This window comes from Macrotis lagotis, chromosome 2 (genome assembly GCF_037893015.1).
Source record: "Macrotis lagotis isolate mMagLag1 chromosome 2, bilby.v1.9.chrom.fasta, whole genome shotgun sequence".
NCBI lineage: Eukaryota > Metazoa > Chordata > Mammalia > Peramelemorphia > Peramelidae > Macrotis > Macrotis lagotis.
Genome location: NC_133659.1, coordinates 129,870,022 through 129,889,000, shown reverse-complemented (window position 1 = coordinate 129,889,000; position 18,979 = coordinate 129,870,022). Strand labels below are relative to the sequence as shown.

At 31.9% G+C, this 18,979-nt stretch overlaps 1 protein-coding gene across 1 annotated transcript in view; it reads right to left on the bottom strand.

The window, feature by feature from the left end:
• Positions 1-18,979, bottom strand: part of DNAH14 (dynein axonemal heavy chain 14) — a 577,586-nt gene that overhangs the window by 299,540 nt on the left and 259,067 nt on the right. Inside the window, 1 exon segment of the mRNA XM_074220908.1 lies at positions 2,887-2,923. Coding sequence (XP_074077009.1) covers positions 2,887-2,923 — 37 coding nt within the window.

Genomic DNA, 18,979 nt, shown 5'->3' with positions numbered 1-18,979 from the left:
TCTTTTGAAATCAAGGAATGAAATCTACCAGATATTATTTAATAATCCTCCATTAGGACCATGTGCTACTCTTTCAATAGGACTAAGGAACACAATTGAAGGGGAGTAAGTCTGTTATAACCAGAATTGGAAATAGAAATTTTGACACCAAGGAAAATTCCTTGGAATATTGAGAACAAAGATTCTGGAATTTCACGAGACTGGTATTTGCCAGCCTGACCCAGATGGGGAAAGTGGTATGATAGAGATGGAACAGGGTGAAGTATCTTTCAAATAACTCACCTCAGGTATAACCAGGACAGGTAAGAAAGCATGCCATTTGGTACCTTTCTAATTTTAAAACAATTTATTCTTGATAATTAGGTATTAAGCTTAATGCAAATGCTCCTGCTTCCCTTTAACTTTTGGCATCCTGGGTCAAAGCTCACATCATCTTTCCTAACTTATGACTCTGGTTGGAGCTAGCTAAGCCAATTTGCTAAAACTGTCAGAGATTCAGGTTTCCTGTCTCATTCTCTCAAGCCTGGAGAGAGAAAGTCAAGCTGCCTCTAAGGGTGGCAAGAGCAACCCCAACAAACCTGCTATGAAAAAAAGCACTGGCAAATTAAAATGGTGACAGTGATAAAAAGATCATGAAACTTGTTTTTAGTAGATTTTGTTGTCAAAAAGTAGAGAATTTGAGTTGTGAGCAAAATTTGTGGGTAGGAGTAGAATATTCAAAAAGGAAAGGGAGGTAAGAGTTGCTACTGGATTTTTAGCATCTTAAAATTTTTAGAATTTTATTTTTTTTAAATTTTTTGTATCTTTTGATATAATCATGAAGGGTTTTTGCTTTTTTGTCTCTTTTATGATCATTTGTGTTTCCTAAGTCCAAAAACAACTTGACCAAAGTGAATAATTTTTGGAAAAATTGTCACAGGTTCTCATTTAAAATTTTTAGAACCACATTCATTAATGATGCTGGTCTTTAGTTTACTTTCATCTTATTCTTCCATAGTTTATATTAGAGTTAGCTAGGGTGGTAAAGTGGATAGGGTGCCAGACCTGGAGTAAGGAAAACTCATCTGGTCTCAGATATGTACTAGCTGTGTGACCTTGGGCAAGTCATTTAATTCAATTTGTCTCAGTTTCCTCATCTTTAAAATGAGCTGGAGAAGAAAATAACAAACTACTCTAGTATCTTTACCAAGACAACCCCAAATGAGGTTACAAAGAGTCAGACTCAACTGTAACAACTAAATTAACATTATTTTAGATATTAGGAACATATTTATCCAGGAAAAAACAGTTTATAAAAATTCTCTCATTTTCAATTATTGAAATTATATATAGTTATAAAAATGCAAATTATCTTAGTTATTTGTATGCTGAAGGGTAATTTTAAACAACTTCCGAAGCTTGTTTCTTAATTATCTTAAACATATGCCTAACTTATTTTTTTATCTCTTTATCTGAATTATTTATGAATAAGTAGTAATAGGACTGGGAAGGAGGCTGGAATTTATGGAATTAGTGATACAATAAGATATATTTTAATATATTAAATGATAAATACAAACAAATATGCATATTTTAGTGCCAGAAAAATGTTTCTCTGATCCACAGTTATTAACTTTATGAGTAACTAATTTGCATGTGTTGTGGTGAAAACTTGAAACTTCCAAAGGCAAGAACATAGAGAAGTCCAGTTTTTAAAGAGAAGTAAGGAGAAGGGCCATTTTTCAATATTTCCCTAGACCATTCAAATGTTTTGCCCACGTAACGCTATCACACTTTAGTTAAGCTCCTTTAAAGAATGACCAGAATCCCAAATAAAAGTATTTTCTAATATTAAGATTTTGATAATTCTAAATAGATATTAACTACAAAATAAATACCATACTTTGACAGAAGAAGTGTTTCGCCTTCTGCTGATATGAGCAATGTGACCAGAGGAGGGCCTATTTCTTTTTTCCAAATAAACAACTGTCTTATGTTCTCAAAACATTTCATAAGATGAGGCTGTAGACCAGAAACATAGCAAAATAGCATCATAAAGTCTTGACATGGTCAAGAAAGAACATCCCTAAGCACTGTACTAAAACATTACCTGGATAGCATCGGGATTTTTGCTTTCAGCCAGAATGTTAATAAGTTCAGCACTGCTGAGAAAGTAAAATCTTGGGAAAATCATTCTCTTCACTTCAAGATATTCCTGTCTCAGATGAAATAGAGAAATATGAGTAAGAACCCAATACAATGATGTGAAGATATCATATATTTTCAATGATATGCAATAAACATGTATAAAACTAAGCCACTGGAGATAAAAGTATATGTTTCAATACCATTCTAAAATGACATTTTCTTTTGAAATAGTAGGTTATAGTAGTAAGAGTGGAGATTTTTAGTGAGAAGAAAGATTAACTGACATGAACTGACTGTGTGTCCATAGGCAATCACTTAACCTCTCAGATTTTCCTCATTTGTAAAATTGAGTGGGTACCCAAAAGTCCTCACTTTATACAGATGTTATGAGAGAAATGTGCTAACAAATGTAAATCTTAAAAGTGCTTCATTACTATTAGCTTAGGATGAATGAAATGCATTTTCAAAATATCTTATTATTAGCCATGTGGTAGTATCTACTTGTCTGCTACATAGACCATTTTTGTCATGTTCCTGAGGTATGCTCACCTAATATCCAATCATTTTCTTTTTGAGCAATTCCAAAAGAAACAGTAAGGACAACTTAGAAAGGTAGGTTCATCTTTAAGATTCTTTTACTACTCATGGGGTAAATTGGCCAAGATTCTTTTCCCCCTATTTTATTGTCAGATGCCATATTATTATCTCAGTTGTCTTATGATTCTTTTCCCAATAAATTTAATCTTTTCAAGGATATACCCAGAAAATTTCCAAATTCCTCTTTATTTTAAGGGAGCTTTATTATCTGAATTTTTTTTTATTCTAAGTCAATAAATCCAGTGTCCCTACCATGTAGCCATTTTCTTTAACTTTTCCAGCCTCCAAACCAGAAAAAGAAACTTTGCTACCAAAGAGTGGTCACTCAGAATGAGAGTTGTCTTCCCTTCATATGGATGTTATCAGAACCCAGCATATACTCAAAGTCAGGGAACCTGGGAATGACCTTGGAAAGAGAGTTACTAACCAACCCTTCTTCTACTATCCCTGAGGTTGATACTAAGTGCCTGAATGATCCCACCTCTAAAATATATAAGTGGTAAAAGAACATAAGCAGCAATTTCTCAAAAGGATATATACAAATGAGAAATAAAGCACAAATGAACCAGAACATTTCTTAAATTATTTACCTAAAAACAACAATTTAAAAACTCTGATATGACAAATAAAATATCATGACAAGTAACATTACAAAGACAGTTGAAAACAAAATTCAATGTTGTTTGGACTTGAAGATATTGTTATATGCCTGTGGTGGATTTTTTAATTGCTATAATAATTTTGCAAAGTTATATAGCATTATATATAGTAAGAGCTGTAATGTTTATTCTTTTTGACTTAGTTATCACTGAACTTAATGTTGTTATTGACAGGAAAAATACTTATCTGTACAAAAATATTCATAGAGACATTATTTATAATAGCAGTGCTTTAAAATAATTGTGTCCACTGATGAATGGCTAAACAATTGTGTTACATAATTGTATTGCACTAAGTGATAATATAAAGATTATAAATAAAAATGATAAACAGAAATGTAAGTGATACAAGGCTATGGACACAAAATAGTGGTAAGTATAATAATGCCAACAGAAACTTTTAAATACAGAAAAGTTCAGAAAGGAAGGGAAAACTTTTGCTAATCCTATCAAAAGCAATTTACATTTAGAAACAAATTATAAATATGCAGTTTATAGTTTCAGTTTTTGTTGATTTTTGCTTATCCATTTGGATTTGGTTTCTCTTAATGGTTACTAAATTTAGAGTAAATAAAAATTCTTTTCAAAGAAATTGGTTTCCTGAACCACATTCTGTAGCATATTGTCATCAAGTTTCAGAGGGACAATACCACTAACTGCTTTAATTCAATATAATGTTTGTCCTATAATTTGAGTTCTCCCCCACCTCCTGATATGTATGAGACAAGTAATGGTACTGTTTTGTAAACTCTTGCAATTTTTTCAAATGAAATGTTATTCTGTTCTATACTGAATTAAAAGATTCTTTATGCTAAAATGACCAGGTTTTACCTCAAGACTTTTCTTTATTTTTTCAAGGTGCATACAGCTAGCCTGCAACATTTCAATGGTGTTTACTGAAATGACTACTTTCAAAGCATCACGTTTATTGTTTACTCTTGACATCAAATCTTTCCATGTAGAAGTCACCTCACCAAAAAGCTTTGCTTCTGTTGAAAGCTGCCTTTATAAATAGAAACAAGATCTGAGATGACTTTACTTTTCTAAAGCATTATTCTCAATCCTTAACATAAAAAAATTTTCTGCCAAGAAATATTTGTTATAGTTATCAAAATGGATTTGCATATCATATTCACAATGCTGTAATTTATTATGTGTTGTCCTTTATTACATTTTTGTTATCTTTTCTAATTAAAATCACAAGAATATTGTTAAGCATTTTTTACTCATTCCAACATGCTACTATTCATATTTAACTTTTTAAAGAAAAAGGATAATGTAAAATGGATCAATAATGTCTCATAATGGCCTTATTTTAGATAAATCTCATATTACTTAAAGTTTAAGGAACATTTCTTTTTTCCCATTGTAGGATAATGTCTGTCATTGATAGAGAACAATATTAGCCCTCTGTCAATTTTTGGGACATAGTCATAAGTGAGCTTTCAGATCTTCATCTGAATTAAAACTTTCAAGATGGCATTCAGAATACTGATAAAAACTATCCCTATAGGAAACAACATATAATCTTATAGCTATTATAATTTTCCCCAACCCTTTGTCTTTCCTGAGGGCAGCTAGGTGGCACAGTGGATAGAATGTCAGCCTGGGGTCAGAAGTTCAAATCTGACCTCAAATACTTATTAACTATATGTCTCTGAGCAAGTCACTTAAATCTATTTACCTCAGTTTCCTCAGCTGTAAAATGAGCTGGAGAAGGAAGAGGCAAACCACTCCATAATATTTGTCCTAGAAAACTCCAAATGTGATAATGAAGAGTCAGATACAAATAAAAATGGCAGTCCTAAGCTCCAATCCCACAAAATCAAGTGTCTGTTAAATATCTTGAATCACACCTGCCTTAGGCATTTCAAGCTCAACATGTCCAAAATAGAATTCACTACCTTTTCCTCTCAAACCCACCTTTTCCCAAACTTCCCTGTTATCATTTAAGACACCACCATACTTCCAGTCACTGTTTGATAATTTTAGTGATGCTTTCAACCACATATCCAATCTATTATCCAAATCCTATTATTTCTATCTCTGTAATATCCTTCCATACATTCCCTTCTCTCTACTCATATAGCCACCATCCTAGTTCATGCCCTTTTATCACCTCTCACCTTGACTATTACAATATAGTCTATTTGGCATCCCTACTCAATTCTATCTCCATTCAATTGCCAAAATGATTTTCCTAAAATAAATGTAATCATCATGTTAGCTCTCCACTTAATCAGCTCCAGGGACTCTGTATTACCGCTGGGGTCATATAAACTTTTCTTTGGAATTTTAAAGATAATCACAACCTGTTCCTTTTGTAACTTAACAGTCTTCATTAATATTACTTCCATCTATCTGCTCTATGGTCCAGGTAAATTGGCCTCATCAACATTCTTTAGAAAGAACATTCTACTTCCCATCTCTACAACTTTGTACTTTTCCTCTATAATTGGAATTCTTATGCCTTGCAGAATTTCTGACTTTCTTCAAATTTCAGTCCCCAGTGCCTTTCCTCATCTTCTCAATTACTTCCCCTCTAAAATTATCTTGCATTATTTACTGTACCAGTATTTATGAATATACTGTTTCCCCCAGCAAAATATATGTTCTTCAAATTCATAAGTTCTTTGGTTTTGTTTTGTTTTGTTTGTATCTGAATGGCTTAAACACAATGTGAGGCTCATAGAAAATAGTTTGTTGATTGACTTTCGTACTTTAATGCTTAAGAAAGTCTAGTTTAGTAAAATATAATACTGCTACATATAATATGACTTAATATAATGGTGGTGCCTTTTAATAAATATATAGCCCAGGCAGTTTGTAAATATTTTAATAACCTTGTAGTACGGGAAACAAAATGAAGCAATTGAAAGTTTTCTTATTTCCTTATATTTTCATCCCAATAATTGAAGAATGAGTCACTCTAGAAATATCTGGAATTGTCCTCCTTTAAAACAAACTATGATAATGAATTTTTTGAACTTTAAAGCTATTTTCATCTTGGCTCCTACCTATATTTTCTGTCTTTTCAAACTTTACTACCTTCTGTATATTCTACAAGTTAGTGACACTGATCTCCTTGCCACCCCTTCCATAGGACACTCTTGAGATCCTGTATCTTTTTATTGAACTCCATGCCTGAAGGACTCTCCCTTAATATCCCAGTTAACTCTTTGATCTGAAGTTTCAGCTAAAATCTCAATTTCTCCAAGTCTTTGCTTATCTATCTCAACACCAGCAACTCTTCTCTGGAATTGCTTCCATCTTACTCTCTGTCTATTGTATTTGTGTACAGTTGTTTGTATATTGTCTCCCCAGGATACTGTATTGTGTTTTGCCTTTTTTGTAGCCCTACAGATTAGCCCAGGACCCCACACATAGTAAGCACTTGATAATGCTTGCTAACTTGATTTGTCAATTTATATTTTATATGTATAGCTCAAAATAATCTTAATATGGTAAACTTAAGATAATTAAAATAGTAAAAGTCATAGAAAATGGGACAAGTAACTAATATACATTTTCTAGTAAAGAACTATTTCAATTTGAATACCTTTGTATTTCAGGAACAAGGAAAATGGGTTCAAGATAAAGCCAGCTTCTTTGACATGTCATCCAGTCTTCCAAAGTGTGAGTGAAGAGATCCAACTTCTGGTCCCAATCATCTACAAGAGGCTGCATTAAAAAGGACATTTTATAGTTAAAAAAAATCTAAATTCTGCCCATATCCTTTTTTAAACAACACTCAACATTAGCAAGGGTTTCTGTTGAGAATCACTGTTAGAGGAAGAATCAACAGTAATGAAAAAAAATTTTTTAAGTTCACTTTTTACTTTTTATTTTAATAAAGAACAATATAAAATATTTCAATTGTCCACTTTAATAATTAAGAAAAAGGATAATATTCAACAAATATAATGAATAGTAAATAGATATAGAAATTTCTTAATATCAGGCTAGGGGAAGGGAAGAGAGAAAGAAGGAAATAGGGAAAGAGGAAAGGGGAAAGGAAAAGAGAGGAGGAAGAAAAAATACAGAAGCATATGAGTTTATCCTACTTCCATTAATTCTTCCTCCTTTGCTTCAATGGGACTTTTAGAGCCAGTGCAGTAACTTAGCAATGTACTCTGCTATTTCTTCCTCTCTTGCTTCCCTTGTGGTAACTCCCTAATTTTCTTAGGTATTCTTTCTAGAGTGAAGCTGATTTTTTTCTAAATCAAACATCTCACACGATGTGTTGGGGACTCATCTCTTTGCCTCTTTTTTTTTTTGTATTGAGTGTTGCCTTAACAGTCTCTTGAGTAAGACCACATGATTTCTAAACTGTTCACTTGAGAATAATGAAAATATGGTGTCTGAGGAGAAGCTGCTTGATATTAATCCAGTTTGTTGGGTTTTTTTAAATTCATATATTTTGCCAAGGTTCTTTTCATTTAACCTTCTTAAAAACAACCGTTTCTTCAGTCTTTAGCTTCAGGTACAAGAACCCTGAACAATGCTACATTTCATTTTTTCATGAAGTCCTTCCTTCCCTCAAGATGTATCTTATTTTCCCACAAATCATATCTTGTAACTCAAATTATAACTCAAATCAAGATGTCCCATCCAATCAGACAACTGAAGGTTTTCAACTGAAAGGAAAGTATTCATTTTAGAGTGCATCTAATCTAATGCCCTACTTTCTTTTTTTCAATCTTGAATTCTTTTTAAAATTAAATTATATTTAAAGTTTTGTTTTGAAGGGGCAGCAGGTGGCACAGTGGATAGAGTACTGGCCCTGGAGTCAGGAGGACCTGAGTTCAAATCCAGCCTCAGACACAATAATTGCCAAGCTGTGTGACCTTGGGCAAGTCACTTAATCCCATTGCCTTAAATAAATTAAAAAAAAAAACGGTTTGGTTTTAATAAAAAGTTGATTTTCTTTCTTTCGCCCACACCTCAACTGTGGGAAGGGGGCAAACCCTTTTGTTGAGTGTAATCAAGCAAAACAAATTCCCATATTTTCCACATCCAAAAATTATATCTCTCATTCTACAATGAAAATTCATCATCTTTCTATCATGTCTTGAACTCTCTTCTTCCTCATCTCTATCTCCTGGAATTTGGCTTCCTTTAAGTCTCAGCTAAAGTTCCACCTTCTGCAAGAAGTTTTTCCTGGTCATCAATATCAGAACATTTTCTCCATGATAATCTTTTTTTTCTTTTTAGTTTTTTTGGGGGGGGCAGGTCAGTGGGGTTAAGTGACTTGCCCAAGGTCACACAGCTAGGTAATTATTATGGGTCTCAGATCACATTTGAACTCAGGGCCTCCTGACTCCAGGGCTGGTGCTCTATCCACTACGCCACCTAGCTGCCCCTCCATGATGATCTTTAATTGATTCTGGTTATATATTGTTTACACATAGCTGTATGCATGTGGTCACTCCATCAGACTCTTGAGTTTCTAGAAATCAGGGACTGTTTTCTATCTGTATTCTCAGCCCCTAGTAAACTACCTGGAACTTATTGGGTGTTTAATAAGTGTTTGTTGACTTGACTTATCATTGTTAAACATTGGTCCTCTGGAATGAAGATTAGTCATTGCTTTGATCAGAGTCCTCAGGGTTTTTTTTAAATCTTTGTTTTTGTAGTATTGTTGTTATAAAAATTTTTACTTGTTCTACTCACTTTATTTTGCGTGGGCTCATACATGGCTTCCTGTATATCAGAAAAGTAACTTCTTCCTAGCTTGTCTCATTTGTTGTTGATGTGACCTTTCACGTTAAAGTCATAAATCCATTAAGAGTCTTTGTATATATAAAGGGAGATGGTTGTCAATTGTCTACTTTCAGGAAGACTTTTATTGTTTTCCCCAGAAATCTTTGTTAAATAATGAATTCTTTTTCTAGTAGCTTGGGTTTGGGGGTTTATTAAACACAATTTACTATGTCCATTTGCTTCTATATGATGAGTACCTAATCTGTTTCACTTATCAATCTACTTTTCAAATAGTACCAATTGTTTTAATGATTGCAGTTATGTACAATAGTTTGAGATCTGATGTTCTTTCCTTCATCCTTTTAAAAATTATTTCCCTTGAGAATCTCTCTACCATTTCCCTTATAATTCTATCATTAGTGATTTTATTTGTGTGAATATTTTAAAATTTTAGGTAATCAACATTTTCCCTTTTTAGCTTTCCTCTATCTCTCTAGTAATAGTTGTGAAAGGTACCTGATTTCAACTAATTTGCATTTTTTACTGTGTATGCCTTTATATTGTGATAGCATATACATCTGGGGAAATTGTGGTACATATAAATGTAATTTGTGGTAAATATACAATATAAAATAATATATTGGATTCTAGTTTAATTTCTGGATTTCTCTAAAGTTTTTGTCAAAAAGAGATTGCTTCCCCCATAATTCATATTCTTAGCTTTATTGTGTTTTCATGTCCTTTCTTCCTTATGGTTCTTACTTATCTGTACTATTTTACAAGTCCATTTTTCTATTCTTTTACCAATAAAAGAAAGTTTTAATGACTACAGTTTATATATATATATATATATACACATATATATTATTTCAAGTTTGCAATAATGTTACCTTCTAGACATTTTATTGTTTTGCTGAGTTAAAAAAATTCCATAATAAATTTGAATGATATGGTACCAAATATTTAAATTCATTTAGGAGTTATTGTCATATTGGCAAGGATTTGTCAAGACAATTTTCAAATATGTGTTTATGTGTGTGTATATACATATACACATATTTATACATATATGAATCTTATGAGTGTCTTTGTGGGTTAAACCCAAACATTTGATGCATTTTAAGGGCTTTGAGGGGCAATAAATTTTTTCTTAATATTTTTCCTAGATTTTGTTAGGACTGCATAGAAATAATGATTCAATTTAGCATTTATTTTATATCTTGAAATATTGCTGTGACTGTAGGTCAGTAAATTAATTGATTCTCTCAATGTTTCTAAATATACCATGATGTCATTTACAAGTAGAATAATTTTGACAGTCAATCAATAAACATTTAATAAGTATCCACTATGGGCCAGGTGACTTACTCCTAGTTCCTTTTTTTCACTTGATCCATCTTTGATTTTCTTCTCATGTCAACTGGTCAAGAAAGAAAATTGCTAATAAGCTAGGTATAGCACCGGGAGTATATAGATAAAAATGAGACAATTCTGTATCTCAAGCAGCCTATATTCCAATTCATCTTACTATTATAGCTAGCATTTGTAAGACTATGTCAAATAATACCGGATGAGGAACTATCTTTATTTTAGCCTTCTGTATACAAAGTTTCTAGTATTTTTCTATTGCAAACAATGATAATTCTTAATTTTAAATATTCTTTCAATAATAGTAAAGAAAGGTCCTCCCATGAATGTACTTGTTAAAAACCCTAAAAAGAGTTTGGCTAATGCTAGGTACAGAAACACTAAATTCAGTTATTTTTTTTTCTGCATCTATCGAAACAATTAGTGTTTATTGTAATTTGTATTCTTTATATGAAAATTATGCTAATCATTTTCCTTATATAAAGCCAACTTTGCATCCATGGCATGAATACAAAATTTTTAAATTAATTCTGATAAGTGAGATTAAATCATAGTTTTTCTTTGTTTGTTAAGTCTATGTTTCCCTAGTCTTAGTAGGAGGGCCATTTTTTGTCTTATAAAAGGAATTTGGTAGAGTGTTACTAAATCTAAGTTTGAGAGTAATTTTTATGGCACAGGAATTAATTCCTCTTTAGATATTTGATAGAATGTTTTTTCCTTCATTATTTGATTTGGAGTGGTAGGGTTTGAGAATCATGCTGAAAATATTCTGATATGTTCTGTCCCAAGTTTCTTTTTTTTTCCAATAAGGAAAAATCCTAACTTTCTTGTAAGGAAAAATAGGATTCTGCAGATCACTTAAACAAAAAGGTAATCACTTTAATGGAAAACAATAGCAAATATTTATATAGCATTTAAAAATTTACAAAGCACTTTAAATAGATTAATTCCTTTGATCTTCACAGCAATCTGCAGAATTAAATGTCTAATCTCCATTACATTTGATAAACTGAGACTAAAATATATCATGTACAGGGTCAAACAACCAGGAACTATGGAAGCAAGATTCAATCTCAGGTATTCCAGACCCCACACCCCATGAACTTTTAAGATACTAGTTTTCTAACCATTCAGTGATTTCATAACTGTGTGTATAAATCTTAGCTGTTGGAATTCCTCTAAGTTGAATGAAATTGAATTGAAATCCATTTTGGACTCACTGGTGAAAGGTTTCCTATTGTTTGTATAATATTCCAATAGAATATACCAGAAAGAATAAAATATGCATTATTTTTAAAAGTTCATAGTTGTAGCCATGTTGAATTAAATGAAATCTTTTTTTATAAAAACTCTAAATTGAAATTGTATAATTTTATTTCAAAATATTTCTTTGGTAAACTGTTTCTACACTTTACTCATACCATCATCAAATATTCAGTGCCTTCTATATTTGTGTCACTAGCACCCAGAACATTACTTGACATACAGTAGTTGTTTATTTTTTTTAATATTTTTGCAAGGCAATGGGGTTAAGTGGCTTACCCAAGGCCACACCTTGGTAATTATTAAGTGTCTGAGGCCTGATTTGAACTCAGGTACTCCTGACTCCAGGGCTGATGCTCAATCCACTGTACCACCTAGCTGCCTCTAACAGCAGTTGTTTATTAAATACATACTGATTAACTGATTCTAAGTGAAATTTACTCTGAAGTTATTATAGGAAATACAAAGCTTTTTAAAATTTCAATTTTCCAGTATTTATTGTCATACTAAAGTTTTATGTTAAAAAAAATCTGAGTTTCTTTCACTAAAAGATACACAAGAATAATGTATAACCATGAAGGTTACAGAATGCACAAGCTGTAAATAAAGCATTAAATATCAAAACATTGAAAATGTATTTCTTGTGTCATGATATGTACCTTCAGCGTTCCAAGATAGGGAGATATTTTTATTGTTGAAATTATAACTCTAGACTCCTCTAATTGAGCTAATACATCATCTATGGATGAAATAATAAGGACTGAGGAATTGTCTGTTGGATGGACAGTCAAATGTAAAGGAGTATTGTTCCACAGCTCAATATTCTTTAACAGCATTTTTTCCAGAGAAGCTTCATTTGTTGCTATTGTTGATATTTCAATTATTTTTTCTTCATAGTGATAAATCTAAAATAAAAAAAACATTTGAGTACCCAATACAATAATTTCCTACTAAGTTTTCATTCAAGATCTCATTTGCATAGGATACATTGTTATTAAGATTTCATAAACTTCCCAAACTAAAAGTCTCATTGATGCTTTCCCAAGTAACATTTGTAGCAATAGGTTCTAGGAGGACCAAATTCAGCTGAACTCTCTCCAGATAGATGCTTATTGATTTACTTTTTTAAAACTGAGGATTATGTGATCTATCTCAGCAGTCCTTCCTTTAATAACCCCAATGTTTAAGCACTCATACCTTGATGATTTTTCCCTTTAAATCCAGCTAGCTAAAATCAATGTTGTAAGTTCTTCAAAGACAGGGTCTATTTGGCACTTGCTTTTTGTCATTGTGAACTTTTTTGACTTTATGAACTTAGCATAGTACCATGCCTAGTAGGCAACATATAAATATTTATATAATTTTATTGAACTGACAATCTCTTATTATGAAGTTCATTTTCTTCTTCTCTGCTCTTCATGGAAATGAAAGTAAAGATTTTTCAAACAACCATTCACTTCAAAAATTCCAACCCCATTTGTTTTTAATTACTTTGATAATTTTTGTTTGTCCTATTATATATATATATATATATATATTATATATATATAAATTCTCTTCCATTTCTCCATCTTTCCTTTAAAATATGGGGTTCAATAAGTAGCTGGCAATGAATGGTATTGGCAGGCCAACACACATCAAATGAATGATTTTCCCCCCTATGGTATTAAGAATTTAGCAGAAAAGCACTGTTTTTAAATAGATCACATTGTTTCTGTAATTTGGTCCCCTTGCCTATAGTTACAATATTTCTCGACCTATACATAATAAAACATAGACTTTTGTAAACAAAGGTTTACATTTCATAAAAGATGTTGTAAATCTAATAGCAGAGTCCAAAGCCTTGCAATATTCTCCCCATGTCCTAAAAGATTTGTGTCCAAAGTGAAAGTAGGACACAGCCAAGATCAAGCAACTGACTCTGAAGTCAGGAGGATCTGAGATATGTAATGCTTATTAGTTGTGTGATCTTGGGCAAGTCACTTAATCCCAATTGCCTCAACATTAAAAAAAATTAACCGAAAGTTAAACCAGTTATATTCCTTAATTTAACTAACCTTTCCAGAGATGTCATAATAGTCACTGTTCTTTGTTTCTAACTCTTTCACATAAGTGTTTGTATGGGTGTGGGTTGTGGGTATGGGTGTGTCTTCTCTATCACCTGCCCAAATTTGTCTGGGAGAAGCTGAGAACTTAGAAGAACAGAACTCTAAGTATTTCAGATTCATATTTTATACCTACCTCATACTCCAGAAGTTGCCCTACTGTGCTCTGTCTATTCAAAACAAATGCATGTTCAATAATCGCCTGTATTGAATCCCAATGCCGAGGTTTCAGAAAAGGATTTATCAAAGCTATGATAGTAGGCAAGCTTTGTCTAAAATCTATTACTGATTGCCTAAGAGTTTTTATCACAGGATTTTTAGGTAAGCCTGTAAATCAAAACAGCACAATAAGGTTCTGGGTTTTGGGGGATTTAGGTTTTTTTGACATATTTTTAATTCAGTTTCTATCATTCTTAAAAGTAATATTTTTGATAGCTACTTATTACTAATACCATTCCTAGTTTTTTGATTTATCTCTTTTATCCATCATCATTCAAACTATTAGGTAAAGCTTTCTACATTTATTACATTGCCTCCAGTTTTTACTTCTAATTCATTTCTTTTTTAAAAAAATCCCATATATTTAAATTCATTTCATTAAATACTTCCAAATAACATTTACAATTTTAACATGTTTTTTAATTTTTGAATTTCAAATTCTCTCCTGTCTCTCCCCCTCTTAAAATGGCAAGCATATGCAATATATCAATTATACATGTGAAATCATGCAAAACAGATTTCCATATTAGTCATATTACAAAAGAAAATACAAAAATGACAAAAGAAATCAAAAAGGTATGCTTCAATCTGTGCTTAGGATTCATTGCTTTTCTTTCTGGAGGTTGATAGCATTTTTTTCATCAAGGGTCCTTTGTGTCTTGGACTTTTGTCTTGATCAGAGTAGCTAAATCTTTCACACTTTTAATCATTGTTATAATATTTCTGTTACTGTTCTCACCCTGTTTTTAATATCATATAATCTGACTTTTTTCTTTATCATTTGAATGAAACTGTTCTCTCCAAGGTCACCAATGTATTCTTCATTGCTAAATATAACTACCTTTTCACAATTCTCATCCTTCATGGCCTTTCTATGCTATTTGACATAGTTTAACCAACCCCTCTTACCCATATTTTCTGTTGCCTGGGTTTTTATGCCATGGTTCCCTTTCTTTCTGTTTAACTAGTCCTTTTCTGTCTTCCACAGAATCATTATCCATTTCCTGCTTCCTATGTTTGTGTGTACCTTTTGTTTTTGACATAGTTACTCTTGTTCTCTGATCCCACCATCTCCCTTAAATTCATGTCATTTCTATGCAAATGACCCCCAAATCTATTTATTCACCCTTTAGCTCTCTCCAGAACTCTGTCCCAAATAACCAAAATCCTGCCAGACATTTCCATTTGAATATCCAAAAGCCTTCACAAACAACATATCCAATTCAGAACTCATATTTCTCACATAATCTACTCCTTTTCCTACCATTGAGGGCATGGCCATTCTTGTTGGATGATAGAAGGGAGTAAGTAACAAACACAGGACCTAAACACATGTGCATGTGTACACAAGCACACACACAACATACACAGAATTCATTTTAGTTGTCTTTAGAAGAGAAGGGCAAAGGAAAACAGGAATGAAGAAATTGGGAAGAATTTACTATTTCACACAATTTAAATGCAAAAGGAAAAGAATATATAGATATGTTGGGGAAAGTAGGAGAAAGTGGGAGTTCGTATCTTAGCTGAAAAAAAAAGGAGGCTTGAACCCATGTATTTGGTGTGGAAATAGTGTAAGAGAAATAGAAATAGAGTCAGGAATGAAATAGTCTATAAGCTATCACAAGCAGACCTTACCTTTGGATTGTGAATAGAGGAGATTGAAAAAAGCAATAAATTTAAGAACTAGAAATTGGAATCTGGGGTAGGTAAAGAGCAGTGGGGCACACCACTTCAAATATACTTCTGGTGTTAGTACTTTTTCTCTTTTTCTACCCCATTCTTCTTTACAGATAAAGAGGACAGGGGGAAAATAGGAAAAAGTAAAAGAGTATATGATTAAAGGAAATACATGATTAACAATCATTACTGTGAACATGAATGTAAGGATTCACCCAAGTACAAGAAGAGGATAGTAGAATAAATTAGAAAGTAGAATCTAACAATATGTTGTTTATAACAAGTATATAATATCAATATATAATATCAATACTTAGTTTAAGTGATACATCGTGTATATATGTGAGATTTAAATTTATATATATATGTGGGATTTAAATACTTAAAGAAAGTTAATTGAATCAAAGGGAATAAATAAATCTATAGTAATTGGAAACTCAGTGTTCTACTTTTAGGTGAAGAAAAATCTAAAAAAAGATGAATAAGATAAGATTTTGGGATAGATTGAAAACAATTTTTAGGAAAATTAAATATGTTAGTGAATACTGAATGGAAATAGAAATTATTATATCTATTATATTTATGCACATATACATATGTAGGTTGTATGAATTACATGTGGGTAGGGTTGTTTCTTATCTATAAGCAGCATTTTTACCAAAATACACCATATAATAGGGTATAAAATTTTAAAAATAAAAATGAAAATAGTAAATACATCCTTGAATGAACTCAATAATATAAAATTGTCATCATTACATGACATTTCAATAAAGACCTGAAATTTTAATTGACGTCATTATAACCTTAAAGAATATATGTCAAAGAACAAATTGTAGAAAGACTAGAACTAAAGTTTATCAATACGATCAGGGGTATATAGTTTGATATATATGTTATTTATAATAATAATGATAATACCAGCATATATACCATATAATACCATACTTAGCATAAGCTAAGAAGAATCAAAAGTTTTGCTTTTTGCAAATGTTAATAATATCGTGATCCCCAGAGCTTCAATGAAAATTCAAGTGAAGCAATTTATAACTTCAAATTAGCATGATAAAAACAAATCTACACAAATCCTTAGATTTTCTGTATATTACCAGCAAAAATCCAAAAGTAAGAGAGATAGAAAAAAGAAATTCTTTTTAAAAATAACTTCAGAATGTACAAAATATCTATGAGTCCACCTACAAGACATGTCCAAGTTAACTACAGTTATAAACCTTTCTTTATAGAAATGATGAACAAATAGTTAGAAAGGTATTAACTGCTCATGATTGAACTGTGCTAATATAAAAAAATATGACTTTCTAAAGTAATTTTAAAATGCAGATCCTACCAATCAAACTATAAAACTGGAAATGAGAATAATTGATCTAGATCAGGGCTGTCCAACCTTACTTTTAACACTTTTTTTTACTGAAAACAATACACACTGTATTTTGATATGCCATTTTAGTGAGAACTCTGTGGTAGTTCAGCTTTGTTTACTAAAGTATTTAGTAAATCCATAGGGGGTTGCATAAAATCACATTGCATGAGGTCCAAAGACTGCATTTTGGACAGACCTGATCTAGAAGAACCAAATGTCAAGAGTCTAATGAGAAATTGTTTTATGTTTTTATTTTTTTTGCAAGGAAAACAGGGTTAAGTGGCTTGCCCAAGGCCACACAGCTAGGTAATTATTAAGTGTCTGAGACCGGATTTGAACCCAGGTACTCCTGACTCCAGGGCGGTGCTTTATCCACTACACCACCTAGCTGCCCCTAGAAATTGCTTTATAAATTGGAAATGAAAGAGGCCCAACAATACAAGGTCTCAAGCTATCCTACAAAGCAATAATCATCAAGGCTATTTGCTACTGGTTAAAAAATAGAAATATTGATCAGTAGAAAATATTAGGTAACTAAGACAAAGGACCAAATAAACACAATACTATAGAGTTTGATAAATCCAAAGATGTCAATTGAGGTAGAAATCATTATTCAAAAATAACTGCTAGAGAAATTAAAGATCAGTCTGACAAATTAGGTTTAAGTCAATATCTCATACCATATAAAACTGGAAATGATAGGATCACATATCAAAGTCAAGGTTCATAGAAACATTGCACAGTTAGAAATAAGGGAAGAACTCTTGATTAACCAAGGAATAAAAAGAATTACAAAAGATGGAGTTAATAATTTTGATTATATAATACTGAAAATCTTTTTCACACATAATGATTTCAGGCAAACTTAGGGAGTAGGAGAATATTGTAGTGAGTTTCTCTGAAAAGACCTGGTAACCAAGATATATAGAAAATTATTTCAAATGAGAACAAGGACTGTTTCATAGGTGATAAATGATCAAAGGATTTGAAGTAATATGTCTGAAGAGAAGAAACCAAAACTATCACTTAACCTATACAAAAAAATGTTCCTAAAGACTAAGGATATGAAAATTAAACAATTCTGAGGTTTCATCTCATAGCCATTAGATTGGCAAAAATGATAATCAGGAGGGCGACAATAGTTGGAAGGACAATGGGTGGACAAGTGTGCTAAGATACTGTTGATGGAGACATGCATTGATCTATCTATTTTGTGAAGTTATTCGGAATGATATTCTCAAATTCACTAGAAGCAGTTAGCAAGTAAAAGTTAGGAAAAACCTGAATTCAAATCTTGGAGAAATCATTTAGCTCTTGTTTGCTTCAGTTTTCTCATCTGTAAAATGGAAATAATAGTACCATCCACCTTCCATGGTGGGTTTTAAGATAAAATGACAATTTTTAGTGAACTTAACATACTTTTTGGTACAAAATAGATGCTATAAATGCCAGCTATTTATTATCATTATTTCTAAATTGTGCATATCACCTGATAATTCAATGCCACTTGTAGGCATATGCAAAATAAAGAGAGAGAGAGAGAGAGAGAGAGAGAGAGAGAGAGAGAGAGAGAGAGAGAGAGAGAAGAAGAAGAAGAAGAAGAAGAAGAAGAAGAAGAAGAAGAAGAAGAAGAAGAAGAAGAAGAAGAAGAAGAAGAAGAAGAAGGAAAGAAGAAAGGAAGGAAGGAAGGAAGGAAGGAAGGAAGGAAGGAAGGAAGGAAGGAAGGAAGACATCCAGGCAGAGCCAAGATGGTTGTGTGAACTAGGAATCACCTAGAGCTTCCCAAACAACTTTGAATGACTCCTCTAAACAGATACTAAGTGATAGAATTCACAAAAAAAACAGTGATTTTCAGAGAAATATCATGGAGAATTCCG